The 16086-nt window shown below is 38.1% G+C and overlaps 1 protein-coding gene across 2 annotated transcripts in view; it reads left to right on the top strand.

Moving 5' to 3' along the window:
* chchd6b (coiled-coil-helix-coiled-coil-helix domain containing 6b) overlaps window positions 1-15529 on the top strand; it is a 68797-nt gene extending 53268 nt beyond the window's left edge. For both annotated transcript variants that reach the window (XM_030134894.1, XM_030134893.1), the window contains one exon: window positions 15223-15529. In XM_030134894.1, coding sequence (XP_029990754.1) covers window positions 15223-15246 — 24 coding nt within the window. In that variant the 3' untranslated portion in view covers window positions 15247-15529. The remainder of the gene's footprint in view (window positions 1-15222) is intronic.
* Window positions 15530-16086: the final 557 nt, after the last annotated feature.

Genomic DNA, 16086 nt, shown 5'->3' with positions numbered 1-16086 from the left:
AGAAACTCTGCAGATTAAAGCCAACTAACCACACATTTCACACCATGATGTACAGTAAACAGTCTCTACTAACAGACTTAAATTGCTAGCACAGTAACATTATTGCTACAAACAACCCATAATGCAAAGCTTTCTGTAAAGTACAATAAATTACACTGGAATTTAAAAAGACTTTTAACTGAGAAAGAATGTGTTGTTTCATGACACAATCTGTAGCATTTCTCTTAAAATGTGAGATCAGCCAACCCTACCGACTCAGTGTGCAAAGCACCTCTATCATTTGGAATTGCAATCAGTGTAAATGAAGACATAATGATTCCCTAAAACTGTAGTAATTGTGTAATGCATCTACAGCATTCAAATAGAGCATTTAAGAAACAAAAACTTTTTATAAAACTTAAAGAGAGGTATATATGTGCATATTTTCTGTGCCATTTATTAATGTCTTAACTGCTGTCTCTTCCACCTAGCTACCACTGGCTTTTATAACTTTCAAGTTTAAGTGTAAATGTTGTGTACATCAGTTATTCTCCATCAGCCTGCGTATGTCTGTCCGTCAATCTGCCAATGAAACCAACTCGCTGCTTATCGGTCTTTCTCGGCTAGTGTCTTGATCTGAACATCACTAGAGTGTCTATCTTACATTTTCTGTCTCACGCTTCAAGTCCATCCAACTCACTATCTGCTGTGGCCCAGCCTTCCTTATGTGTCACTCAGAAGTTCTTTTATGTTTTATGATTCATGCACACACATACACACACCCATCCTTCCGTCTGCCATCTATTAAAGACAGTTGCTTCTGGCCTTGCACCTCCTCTCTGCTATGGCCCCTCTACTGTCACTGTCTCCGGCTGGTTCATTGTCATGCTTATGGGACCTTAAGTGTGTGTGATTTAAGGTAAATGTCACCTCACCAAGGCCCTGCTTTATCATGATGCTCTGTGGGTTTTGTCTCTCTTTGGTGCGACCATAGACAGTATCTCATATGCTTTTTGGAGGTTTTTATTATGTGATATGTGTATGTGTTTGTGCAAGTGCAGGTCAGTGAGAGTGTTTACGAGCCTACCTTTTATTTCTCATTATCTATTCTCTGTTCATCCAACCTCTTTCTCTGTGAAACAAAACACAGACACCCTCAAAGTCACAGTGAAGAGCAAACATTTCTTTAAACTACCACTTACTGTATGTGTCGGTCACCGAGTCCACGGTACTCCAGGGCTTCAGTGTCGACCATTTGCACTAACACAAGTGCATCTGCCATTTAAAACCATCAGCAGGTGATAACTGGGCAGTTGCACTGTATTCCACGCACTTAACCCACTTGAACCTGTTTTTCACCCCAGTGCACCTTGTCGGCCCTGATGTGTGAAAGAGTGTGAGCATGTGTTGGCTTCTGAGATGATCGGTTAAGTGCCACTTTTCTTCTGCCTTGATTGCCTAGGCTGATGTAGTATCACTGCAGCAAAAATGAATATCACAAATAGGTGGGAAAGCTGCTGTTGGACTTTTTTCTAAGATTTCAGAAAAGCAAGGCGTTGTTCTTATATTAATGGCATTCATTGTCCATTTGTTGTTTGTTTTTACTGCCACCTGTACTAGCCTAATAGGTCACTACTTGCAGAAGGTGATAGTACTTTTCCTAACGCTTGTTTGTCAGCTGCCATTAAACAAAAAATGAACACATTACACAATTGTAAAATGTGTATGTGGCCCTGTGAGATTACATGCTACTTTACAAACAAGAGAAGCATAAAAAAACAAGGATTACTGCTGCTATCAAGAAGTTTTGTGTGAAGCTGCTTCAAAAACAAATGAAAATTAAGTGCAGTATGAGCTCTGCAAGGTTAAAAAAAAAAAGACTGAAGTGTTTTTTTTTTTTTATCCCGCACTGTGTCTCTGCATTACGCCATTCAAATTGTGACTGTATGAGAAGTGTAGAAAAATTGTCCTTTTTGTTACTTCACTGACAGAACCAGGCAACATGTGCAAGCAGTCAGCACGGGTTGCCTTGAGAATCCACAGCCTTGTGCAAACAGCTGTATGATGTGGCATGCAAGTGCAGTGAATGTGTAATTGAAACTAATTAACAAATCATTAAGTTATAGAAGCAAAATATTAATTGATGTTACATGACTGAATAACTGTATGCTTTCATATGATAAAAAAAATAGCAGGCTGTAGGTTAAGCAAGAAAATTTGAATATCTGCATGTCATTAAAAAGCATTAAAAGTCATTAAATAGATTTTGTGAAAATGAAGGCCTTAAATGGCATTAAAAAGCGTTAAATTTGATGTCCAGAGGCATTAAAAAAAGCATTGTTATTCACAATTTATTCTGATTATATAAGCATTTAATAAATTTGATTGGAAGTATAGTGTGATGATTGACAGGCCAAACCCTTTAATTGGCTGTTATTTATGGCCAGTGCACAAAGTCACAACACCGAATGCTTGGGATGCAGTGAGCGTGCTCATGCTGTGGGAAAGAGCGGTAGGAATATAAGCAAATGTCGGAAAAAGGGGAAAGTGCAAGTTTCAGCAGAAGTGATTGGAGGAGGAACTATTCAAAACCTGGTTAAAGCCTAGATTACCAAGATTTCTGCGGGTCATTAAAAAGCATTAGAAGTCATTAAATAGATTCTGTAAAAATTAAGGCTTTAAATGGCATTAAAAAGCATTAAATTCAGTGTTCAGAGGCATTAAAAAAATTAAATACACTTGATGGGAAAAAAAGCATTGTTATTCATGATTTATTTTGATTATATAAACATTTAATAATTTTGATCGGAAGTATATTGTGATGATTGACAGGTGGAACCCTTTAATTGGCTATTGTTTATGGCCAATACACAAAGTCATCAACACCGGATGCTTGGAATGCATGCAACGTGCTGTAAGCGTGCTCATGCTGTGGCGAAAAAGAGGAGGGAATATTAGCAAATGTCGGAAAAATGGGAAAAAGCAAGTTTCAGCAGAAGTGATTGGAGGACGAACTATTCAGAACCTGGTTAAAGCCTGTTGACGGTAAAAAGTATGTATATATAAAACTATATATAAAACTCTATCTGCAGGTGGACATGGGCATTACATTTGTTTAAAGTGGCATTAAAAAGCATTGAATTAGATTTGCTGATGCCTGCAGAAACCCTGAATATGCTCATGAGGTGAGTGGAATATTCTTAAGTGATCCTTCACATATTAGTGTACTATGAAAAGTTAAATTCTCAAAATAAAATTGGTTAGACAATTCTAAAAAGAGCTGAACTGCAATCAAGGTTGAAAACATTGTGTTTTTCCCTTTTCTTTCAACTGTGAAACTGCGCCCAAGTGTTACAATGGTCAGAAAAAGCCTGTAGGTGTCAGATGTTCTGTGTGGAGAAAGGGTGAAGAATTCTCTGTGCATATGCAATATTGTTGCGTACAATTTCCTATTCCCTTATTGAAACCTTTAAAAAATGTGCTGATGCACTTTGGCTCCATGGCTTTCTCATTAAGAACTGGACAATAGTCTTATATGCATGAACTAATTGATATCTGTGAAGGTAATGGAAACCTCAGTGTTCAGTCTTTCTTGTGTAAGGATGTAAATGCATTCTTTTCATCAAATACATCTGGCAGAACAATGAAGTATTGAATGGCTGCTTGGCAACTTTGAACTGCTAATAACACTAAACCAGACCTAATGCATCAGGACATGATGTATATCTCAAAACATTTCAGCCGATTTTCACAGCAGGCACTCCACTTTCGTCCATTTTTAATTGTAGCGCCAGCAGCATTTTAACATCCCTTAGACAGCCCTAATAAAAGGCTCAGACATCATTTCCCTACGAAAAAGAACAGAGGGGCTTTGGGAATGCAAGACAATTTCTCCAACATTCATATCTCAGTAGCAAAAAAAAAGACACCATGTTCAGTTTATCCATTTGTTGACAGGAACAGGAGGAATTGTGCCATTTCCAGCCAAAAAAAGAGGGATATGCTTTTTAACAGGACTGAAAGAAGAAGAGAAGGTGCCCATCAATGTGGGAATGGATGGAGACTGATGAAAGACAGCAGCACGGGGGAGAAAGAGGCTTAGGAGTGCCTGTCAGTGATGTTGGGTTAATAGAAAATGGTAAGAGAGAGATACAGTAGGAATGAGTAGATGATGAAAGGAATGTAGAGAGCATGAATAAAGAAAAGGGAGGGAGGCTCTGTCAGAGGAGGAAAAAGGAAAATGGCAGGAGAAGAGGCTTTGTCAATCACTACAGTGGAATACAGACAGGAAAAAGTCAGTTTTTGGGATTGAAAATTGGAGAACATTAAAGGGACAAATGAGAAGTTGTGTGTGTTTGTGCATGTGTGTACATAGTATAGGTTTATAAACGGGTGTGTGTCTGTATGGCTATCAGTGGTAGCAGGTGGTGAGCCCCACTGTGAGCCTTGGCCTGCCTGCTTACTTCAATCTGATAACTACGCCACTCTGTTCGGCAGCAATCTGGTCCTGGTCCACGCGCGCGCGCACACACACACACACACACACACACACACACACACACACACACACACACACACACACACACACACACACACACACAGAGAACTAGACAGTCATGCTTATTGTAAATAACATTATTAATATCTCCTCCATGGTATACTAGAAAAATGTCATTGCAACTCACTAAAAATTGTACCAATGCTAAGTTTTTGAATTCCATTGCATTACATTATTTTGCCTTAGCTTCGCCTGAGAAGAAAATAAACATTGACATAGGCATGTGCAGGTGCGGCTTACATGAATCTGCGTCTAAATATATAAACGTGCACATATCAATGGTAGCTCCCACATTTCTGCATCGTTTTGTGTCCCCCCTCTTTCACTCCCTCCATCCTACTTCTCCGTCACATCCATCATCTCCAAGGAGACCACCTCATGAAGGCACAGGCCACATAAAGATTAGCTGCTCTGTCTCTCATGTCCCTCCCCCTCTCCCCGTTTCCTAACAGCCTCCCTCAAATCTACGCATGAAACACTCCATCAGCATCCAGCTAAACATCTCATCCATGCTGCTTCACTTCACTGACCACCATCTCTGTAACATGTGATCGATTCCCTCCTGCCAGCTTCGAGCTGCCGCGTGTCTTACTCTACTTCATCTGGATACAGATTAGGTGCTGGGATGAATTACGACCAGGAGATTTACCAGGTGAAGGCTGAGGTGTTCTTTCACTATTGGTCCTTTGAATTGAATTACCATTATCATGTTCACCATCATATTTCTTTGAGATATCATAGCTGCTCAATGACCGACTGTGGTCTAGTTAGTCTTCAGTTTAAGCCTTTGGTTAGCTTTAAGATCAAGTTGTAGGTTGTTTTTTGTGGATTTCTGCATAATGTTAAATGGTAAATAGCAATATCTATTAATTTTCTAATGTAGCTCATAATTTTTTCATGTTACGTAACATGAATGTAAAAATTCAGAGGAAAATTGCACCATTTTCGGTGCTCATCTTAAAAACTCCTCCTTCTACACCACGCCAAATTACATCACAAAAAGCAGACATCTCTGACATGCTTTCAGCAGACTCACAATGTTATAAATCCACTGTAAGTTTCTATTTTGTTAAAGGGGTCATATTTTGCTAAACTTACTTTTATTAGTCTTTGGTACATTTATTTGTGTATTTGGACCTTTATAGTTCAAAAAGTTGGAATTTGAACCCTCCAGGTGCAGCAAAGCTATCTTTACATTTATCTTGGCAAAAATCAAGTGGATTTCTACAACCCGTTTTAATTCCTGCCTAATTTCTTATGCCTATAATGAGTCTTGTCATGACATTTGCATGTCATGACCACGTCAAGACCCCTGGCTAACATTTCTCAGAGTACGCCATAATTGTTTGTCAGCAGCAGTGGTTGTAGTCCATACTGAAAATATGTCCAAACATCGAGCCGATTACCTAAAATATTCAGTTGTTGGTTGTATTAATGAACACAAGTGGCTGAAGGGGACAGAGCAGCACAGTCAACAACCTGGAAGAGGTGGGGTGTGGAGTGGCTTATTTGAATTTAAAGGATCAGCGCTCAAAACGACCTTTCTGGTGTCATTACTCAGAAATAGGGTTAAAGATGGACCTGTGGAGTTGAATTAATGAAAAATTGAGACCCAGGCATAGCATTTACAGTTTATGTAGACCACAGGGAAATGTTTTAAAATGCATAATTCCATTTAAGAAAAGGAAAATATCACTCCTTTAAAATATTGTTGCATACATTTTCCTTCACTCCATCAAGGGACTAATTTGTTTTTTTAAGACATTGGATTATTTGTAAGATTGTTTCTGCAGTATTTGTTTACTTAGTCTAACAGTAACATCTGCTAAACCTGCCGGTGTGATGCAAATGTTGTAATAATAGCATATCAGTCCTCAGTGACATACTGTTTGTGCTGCCTATTTAGGGAGCAGTGGCACTTGACTTGATGTCAAGTACAGGGGCTTCCTGGAATGTAAGCCCATGCTGCTTGGAAAGATTCTCTCAGCACATTATATAAATCATTATTTTATAGATAATAGTAGTTCATTTTATTTATGGAGGCCTTTCAAAACACTCAAGGACACGTTACAAGGAATAGTTAAAATAGCAATAAAGAAATGTTTTAAAAACAATGATGCAGGTATGTATGAGCATAATTTACCACAGTAAATGTACAAAATGTAAAGCTAGAAAACAAGAGAAATGAGTAACTATATTACTAATAGCAACCGGTGCCAGGCACAACAAACCCCACCCCTCGCACGTATTGTAGCTTATTATGGTATCAGTCCACCTGATGACATCATGTTTATGTGTGTGCTGATGTCAACATATCAATTGCCTCTATATATGTGCCAAGTTTGAAGTAAATTGAAACAAAATTGATGTTTTTATAGACATTTGAAATTTCACCCATTATAAATAAATGGAAGAAAAAAAATTTAAATTGATAACAAATTTTAACTTTGACCTACTTTGTCCAAAATGTAATCACATTTATTCTGGGTCACTGGCAATCTATAAACTCAGTTTGGTATGAATTCAACCAATAGTTTTTCTGCTAGAGCGTTAACAAACACAGAAACAAACAAACCAAACCAAAAACAATACCCCTTGCCCCCCCTCACCCCTCTCGGGGAGCGAGGTTATGATACTAATGATAATGAAATACGTGAATGAATAAACATTAGAGTAAAATTTTGAAAGGATGAGTTTTGAGGCAGGATTTGAAGGTAGGAAGATGTTCTGTATTTTCTGAATATGTGGTGGGTGAGTTCCAAAGGTGAGAACGACTGAAGGCTCTGAAACCCAGAGAGGACAAACGGGCAGAATGAGTGGAGTAAAGGAAGGAGGTGGGTGATCTGAGGGTACGGGAGGACGTATGAATTTGAAGGACCTCGGAGAAGTATGTAGGCGCCAGGTTGTGAAGGGCCATGAAAGTGAGAAGTAGAATCTTGAAATCAGTGTGGTGTTGAACAGAATGCCAGTGAAGCTTCTTAAGAACAGGATCTGTTCAGAGGAAGAAGTTCTGGTTATGATCCGAGCAGCTGGATTCTAAACTGGGTGAAATTTTTAGAGGGACTTAAGAGATAAACAAAGACAAGATAATTGCAGTAGTCGGTGCAGGATGTAACCAGAACATGAACAAGAACTGCAGTAATGTTAGGTGTGAGAGGTGGATGTAGATGGTGGACGTTATACAAGTGTAAATAGGCAGACTGAGTGCTGTTATTAATGTGCGCATTGAATTAAAGAGTGTGATTGAGAGTGACACCCACACTCTTGACCTGAGGGGAAAGATGAACAGACCTTATAACTATTAGTGGATTCATCTTATTTTGTTCTCAATGTTTACCTAGGAGCAGTTCTCAGTCTCAAGACTGTAAAAATATGGAGACAAGCTGTTGATTTAAGTATAACAGTGTATGTTACTATAAGTTTGTAATTTCTGTAAAGATTTGGTAATCACTGCACTGTTTATTTCATCCTCTGGCTTGAAATTATCTGTATATTAAACTTAACAAACCAGCAAACAAATAAATCCCCTCTATTCAACAATTTACTTAATTCAGTTCATAAAGTGTTTTTAGTCCTGGTTTCTATGGGTTTACAGAAAGCTGTCTGCATTGTTGCATTTTCCTTTAGCTTATGGAAGACATGCATGGGTGGGAGTTTTTCCATTAAAGGAGTGATATTTTGCTTTTTTTTTATATGGAATTATGCATTTTAAAACATTTCCCTGTGGTCTACATAAACTGTAAATACTATGCTTGGGTCTGAATTCTTCATTAATTCAACTCCACAGGTCCATCTTCAACCCTATTTCTGTGTAATGACACCAGAAAGGTCATTTTGAGTGCTGGCCCTTTAAATGCGAATGAGTCACTCCACACCCCACCTCTTCCAGGTTGTTGACTGTGCTGCTCTGTTCCGTTCAACCACTTGTGTTCGTTAATACAACCAACAACTGAACATTTAGGTAATCGGCTCAGAGTTTGGACACATTTTCAGTATGAACTACAACCACTGCTGCTGACAAACAATTATGTCATACTTGGAGAAATGTTCGTCGGAAGTCTTGACCTTATATGTGCATATGTCGTGATGTAACTAATTATAGACGTAACAAATAAAGCAGGAATTAAAGCAGGTTCTAGAAATCCACTCGATTTTTGCCAAAATGAATATAAAGTAGCTTTGCAGCACCGGGAGGGTTCAAATTCCAACTTTTTGAACTATTAAGGTCCAAATACACAAATAAATGGACCAAAGACTAATAAAAGTAGGTTTAGCAAAATATGACCCCTTTAACACGCAATTTCAGACTATGATTATTACCATATATAACAAAAGTACAACACAGTAATACAATATACAATCAGCAATTATTTGGACTCAGGTGGTGACCCAAAGGACACAGGTGCTATGCCTAAGACTTGTCAATAAACTTCCTACTAGCTGTATTAAAGCATCTTAATGGTTATTTAATGCACTCTACCAGCTGACTGACCGACCTACAGACTGACTGTGACGGTCCTGTGAGTGTGACCGACCATCTGACTAACTATCTTAGAAGCCTCTTCCGCTGTCTGACTAATTGACTGTCTGGCCGTCTTACTGACTGTGTAATCAGTGAATGTCTGTGTGTTTATAAAGCAGCCATAGCCGCGGCCACTCTGCAAGGATCTGATTGACAGTCTTGCCTGGCAACTGTCTCCGTCCCTCCACAGAGACAGAGAGGGAGAGAACTGTGAGCTGTTAGCACTGAGCAGGGTAGACAGTTATTGATTTTCTACTTGTCTATTATTTTTGTTTTTCACAGAGAAAAGGCAAGTGAGCGAGTCAATTGTGTGATTGTGTGTGTGTGTTTGTCTTTATATAAGTGGTGGTTGTGCTGCTGTCTGTATGTTGCCCATTAGCTTAAGACTGTAGTAGTGTGAACATACCCAGAGTGTGCAATCTCTCGCGCTGCTGCCGTTCAAAGTTGATTCTCAGCCAACGAACACAACAGTCTATCTACCCTTCTACTCACTAATTGGACAGAAACTGGCAGGTGGAAGAAAACACATGTTCATGTTCGTAAGTGTGTGTGTGTCTTTATGCCGTATGTTTACATGTATCTGTGTTACCGCATGTACTTATTCTGATCTCTATAGACCGATTTCTATGTCAGTTAGAGATGGTGATAATGAAGAGGAGCTATGGTTCAACTTTGCACTTTGCACACAATCAGAGTGGAAAAAGTTCCAATTAGTGTGAACAGAATAAGAAAGGATAATAAAGACATGGAAGCAACAAATCCTGGTTATTTGTGATATGAAGACCTCACAATTATTACCATGCACAGTAGTGTGATAATGTGACACTCCAGTGCTGAAACCTGTCAAATAAATCCAGCTGATCCACTATCGGAATCTCCTGTTAGTGTAGGACAATATAATCAACATCACCACAGGATACATAGCCCTTTAGTTTGCAAACTATACCATGGCTTTCAATGAAGCACATTTTTCTACTTTTTCATCGTTGCAAATAACAGATACAACATCTATAAACTGCTTGATTTGGCTTTTATGTATCATTATTTCAATTAATACGATTCTGAATAATACGAATAAGAAAACAAGTTGCCGCCGCCGCCTGCTGTGCATCTTTCAGCACCGCTGAGACATGGAGAGAATGTTTATCTCTGTAATAACAGTAGTACACTTCATTGCTGATAAAAAAAAAAAAAGTTCAATAAAAAATTGGTTTTTTTTCCTCTGTTACAAAGGCGAGAAAGAAAATCAGGTCCTTTATAAATGTTGTTTCTGCTGTTTATGAGGAAGAAAATGAAGAACGCCTTTGTGTGTGGTTCATATTGAAATGGAAATCAAATGTGTGTTCTGTTTTTACCCCGTTAATTTATTTTTCTGAAAATGTGGACAGAAACAACAGCTATATTTGAAAAGCATTTAATTTAGCTGTTACTAATTGTTGATATTAATAAGAATCGTGCATGAATCATACCTCATAAAATGTGCACATTTTACACATGATCCATGATGATGTGGATGAAGATAGAAGTACATGATAAAAAATGCATCACCTGTAGATTGCACCTTGAAACTACTGCCTCTAAAACAGCCCTTGTTGAGTCAGTACTGAGCATTATAACCTGTGTGAGAACTGTATTTAACCACCTTAGTTTCAGCTGCTGTGTCTGGACATGGATAATAACAAGCAAGTGGGTTTATGTCTTAAATTCAGAGCAGGCTTTGAGTTGAATTTTTTGGCTGCCCTTCCTGCCCAAGGTGTCGTGCATAAAAACCTTTCCCTGTCTTTAAATTATCCAACTGAGGATGGCGACAGTCCAAATTTGGACTTGGGGCGCCGCATTGAACTGTGTGTACTGTGGGAGGTGCTTGGGGTCAGTTTGAAATTCAGCTACTACTTCATACACTATGCATGAGGCATAATGTCCCATCACAGCGCTGTATATGAGTGTGGCAATTCCAGCACACCGTATCACCACACACTCACACAAGAACGCATGCACACACAAACAGAACCCTTTTCACACAAATACTGTGGTTTTCATGCACGTATGCATACACACACTGTCCCCTTTATATCTCAGGACGTGAGTGGAACAGTAAAGCTAAATCCCCTTGTCACATTTGCCGCTCATCTCCAATTCAATGGCACAGGCTGTGATGCCCTCGGATGCACTTGGCAAGTGAACAGCTAACCTGCCCGCCAGCATATCGGCTTGCCAGCAGAACGCTGAAGTAGTTAGCATGCCAACTAGCCCACCCAGCAGCCACAAGCTAATGCTTCACTAACCCTGGGCCACCCCATGTCTCTTTCTGTGACTGTGTTTGCGTGTGTGCTGAAACAAGAGGTGTCAAGTTGTACCTCGGAGTAGACTGGCTTTCTATGAGTGTTTCATCAGCTGTCTCAACAGATAGACAGTCCTGAAACAAATGATCTCACATAAAGCCTCAGTAATATTCATCCAGGATAAAACACAACCTGTACATCTGTACTGTTTGACTGTCCTCTAATGCAGTGGTTCTCAACTGGTCTGGCTTCAGGACCCACTATCAGCCTTCAATGACAAGTCACAGCCCAAATTAATAAAAGTTAAACTGCTCAAATTTATTTAATGAAAAGATGGTGTGTTTTGAATCTGAGATAATACAGAATATCACAGTATGCCAACACAGAAAACAAGTTTAATGATAAACCAAACTGACCAGCTGGTGGTGATGCTAAGTATGGAAGTACTCCATTTAACACTATTGGGTACATTTGAAGCAAAATCAAAAAAGTGCATTCAGTTAAAAATGAAAAGTGCATTCAATCCCTTATTCAAGCATTAAACTCACTGAGGTTTTTGTCCTCAATGTAGCTAAAACCATATCTGATGTAGTCGGTACCTGAGGCATACCTGAGTTTACCATAATTTGAATAGAAACCTTTGGGTTTTCTTTTACGCTGTGAAATGTCTGGTGTTAATTAGCATTACAGCGCATTACTGCCACCTACTGTTGGGGAGCGAATTGGTGTGAATAGGCAACGCTTGGCTCTATCAAAAATAAAGCACAGGAGTGGTCTATTAACATTATTTTTTCCCCAAAGGCCTGTAACCCACTGAAAACAGGTCTGCAACCAACTTTTGGGTTGTGATCCACCAGTTGAGACTTACTGCTCTAATATTTTTTTTTTTTTTTTTTTTTTAAGTAAAAACCCATAAACCACAGACTACATGGAATCCCCAAAGTAATATTTCATTGAAGGATTAACCTTATTGTTGCTTTTCTTCGGTAGGAGATGGTTAGGGTGGATGAGTCGGCATCTCAACTCCTACACGTTTAAAGATAAAGGCAATTAAAAGTGCTTTGGATAGACACGAGAAAATATTGAATACACTGAATACACGACAAAGCATCATGTATCAGATCTTTTTTCAGATTTTTTTTTTATTTTAAACCACATCTTGCTGTTTTTCTCTGAATTTAACAAAGTACTGTCTAAATCTAATCTAAAATGGAATAAAGCTGTCATTAATTAGCTGATATTATAAACTGATTATCATTTCTTTTGACAGAAACAAACGAACCAAGTGCATTATCTTAAAACATTTAACATCTACATTCACAATAAATGTTTGATGTTTGTTTTGTTTTTGTTTTTTTTTTTTTATAAAAATGTTATATTAAGACCTATATGTAATTTAATTATGTATCACATCATGATTTTTCAGGCATAGTTCTCACAGCCTAAATTTTTTTCTTCAAAAAACAAAAAACACAAGTTAATAGTGTCCAGAAATGTTGATGAGTTTATATGTACTTTATATGCCGTGCAATAGTGTATTTTATTGTTTTGGTTTTCATGTGGATTGAACCCCCTCATTTATTAAAAGAATCCATATAATGCAATATAAAGCATTATATCGACCAGGCTATGGATAGTTGTCACATTTTTTATTAAATTGTTTTGAATACAGTTTTTTTCATCATCTTATTTTGACTTATTTATCTGGTCTGATGTACTATGTAACAAGTAAGTGAGTGATATGTTTATGAGTTAATGAACACTAAGTTAAGACCAGTTCAAGGTAATAAATATGAAGCCAGTTGTACTTTTTGCTTTTTTGTGAGCATAAGGTCTTAAATTTGATCAGATTTGATAAGTGACCTTCAGTCAGGTATTAAAAAGTCTTAAATCTGGCTTCCTTAAAACCTGGAAATATGTAAACACATTCAGTTTTAGATGTTAAAAAAATCTCTCCGTTTCCTAAAAATATTGATCCACTAACAGACCCTAAGTCTCAGACCCAGTCCCATCCAGGCTCAGGTCCTTTTCAGTTTTGTGTGTACTGACAAATAAACATCTACACTCTTTACACACTTTTCTTCATCCTTATATTTTCCACCCCTTTCTTTCCTTCAGTGTCTATACTGTAGCTCAGTCTTCAGTGTCTGGTGCTGTCACTCCAGCATCAGGCGGCGGTGCTATGGCAACAGTGCTGTCCCAATAAGCAAGAAATCTCTTGGGTTTGAAGGTGGAATGAAGAAATATAGTAGGATAAAAGCAAGGAACTAAAAAGCAATAAAGAAAAATTAGACACACTGTGACCTCTGTGTAGTAGACTTAAATGCCTTTCTTTGTTTGTGTGCTGAAAATATCCCATGTCTTTTGTGCCAATAAACCCTGTCAGACCTCCCTGAAGGTACTGTGATTTACAGCATTGAAAGGTATGTGTGTGTTGTAGTTGTTTTTTTTCTTGTTAAACACCACTTTTATAAGCAATATGGCACAAGTCAAGCTATTCCAAAATGAGGCTCTTACTCACCAGGCTATTACGCTCACAATATGGGTCTAACTATTACCCTTAATTTACACAGAAAGCAACATTTGAGCAATGGAAACTTATGTCAGTACTGAGGAAATCTTATGTTTAGCCCCAAGCAGTAATAAACAATATTATTAAGAAACCCATAGCATATAAACACCAGGTTAAATATATGATGTAGTTAATTGACTACAGAGATTGTGAGGCATTAAATATGCAAGAGGGGAAAATGAGATGTAATATTTAAGAAACCAGAGCTTCCAGTGAGTCAGTGTAGATTGAGATATTTGATAAAACTGAATTCAGTCGGTTACATGAGATACCAAATGATAACAAACTATTTTTTCCCCACACACATTTTTAACATAAATGACAAGAAAGTACACATAATTAAAAAAGAAAGCTAAAATGAACTCTGCATAAAAAAAATAATTAAATGAATAAACAAATACTTATACATAGGTAAATTAGTAAAGCATTTAGTTAATTACATAATAAAAACAATACTAAAAAAAAAAAAATCATCCTTTTTGGACAAACCTCTGTTAACACACAGTTATTAAGGTGTGAATGTATACCACAAATACACACCTCAAGTGTCAGAAGAAGCACAGTGTGTACTCGTAAGTACACATCACGCTAATATAATTCAGCATTTATCTACAGAAAGTACATATAAGGACTCTGATACTGGTGCAGCAAAAAGAAAGAAAAAAAACCCTCTTACCCAGACTCATCTAGCGTTTGTGATAAACGTTTGTTTATGAATGAACCCCAAATATTTTTTCTAAGGTTTTTTTTAATTCGTAATGTTTTTTTTTTTTTTTTTTTTTTTTTTTACAAAAGTAAGGAAGGAGACATTTCTTTCCTTTAAGTCATCGTCCAATACTTGGTCGACCTGTACATTCCCACACAGAGGAAATGACTCCTTTTGCTTGTGTAATGGACAATGACTTTAAAACCTTTAAATTGTTAAATTGTTTTTTTTCTTTTGTGTGTTACTGATCATTTTCCATTACACTTATAAAATACACATCTCTATGACATTTCTGTTCTCTACATCTTATCTCAACACCTACATTTTAATTGATTTTCTTGGGAACATGATTCACCTAGACAGCCATACAGACGACAGTATTGAATATTGTCTGTAAACCAGCATCTTGCTGAGAACTTGTATATCACACTCTGCATGTGGTATAAAAAGCACTTGTATTATTATATTTAGAAGTGTCACTTGTGGGATTGACTTGTTGATTTCTGTGAGATTCTCCTTTTATTGTGTAAATGTAAATTGAAAATTCTAAAAACCTCTCTTCTGTTTTCTATCTGCCCCATCCCTCCCTTTTCTCTCTTTCAGAGCTCGCTGACAAATCACGGCTGAGAAACCCGAAGAAACAGTGAGCAGGAAGAGAAGACGGGAGGGAGAGAACTTGTCACATCCGTCCATTTTTTTCTTCTACTCTCTATCCATTCATTTATGTAGCTATAGTCGCTGAAAAACCACTCTCCTTCTTTCCCACTCACAATCCTCCTTGTTTTTTGAGTGTATTATCTTGACTTGTCAATCCTGAGTGTATGATGTGTTGATTTATTGTCAAGTTGCGTCGGCACACCCCTGCCTTTGCTGAAATAAATCCCAGTGATCCGGCGGTGATGAAACTGCAGGTTGTGTGTGTTTGTGCCTTGTGTGTGTCTGTGTGTGTGTCTATGTGTGCATGATGCAGTGGCGAAATAGCTGTCTCTTGTCACGGCACGCTAATAATGCTTCCTCTACTGAAAATGGGGTCGCATGCACTCTTGTGACAATGCTTTGCAGGCCCAGGGGCTTGATTGTGTGCCGTGCTCATGGTTTCATTAAGAGCGAGAGAGAATGGAAGGGAGAGGGAAGGAAATGAGGGATAAATGAAGTGGAGGACAAATGAATAGTGAAGTGTTCATGTATTAATATATGTGTATGTGTGTGTCTGATTTCCACAGTGGTGAACCCGTGTCATCACTTAAAGCTGCCTGTATGAATATGTACACATGAGAAACACACTGGACAGGCCGCATATTGTCCCTGCTAACTGTGTTACCATGGTGACAGCAGGGGTTGGTGCTAGCAGCAAGGTGTGGAGGAACCTCTGAGATAACCCTGAAGGTCAGCACGCACAGCCACAGCCCACAGCACTACTCAGGACTCACACACTTAACCCTCAGTGTGTGTGTGTGTGTGTGTGTG

Source organism: Sphaeramia orbicularis, chromosome 5 (assembly GCF_902148855.1).
Source record: "Sphaeramia orbicularis chromosome 5, fSphaOr1.1, whole genome shotgun sequence".
NCBI classification, from domain to species: domain Eukaryota; kingdom Metazoa; phylum Chordata; class Actinopteri; order Kurtiformes; family Apogonidae; genus Sphaeramia; species Sphaeramia orbicularis.
This window is presented reverse-complemented; position numbering and strand designations above follow the sequence as displayed.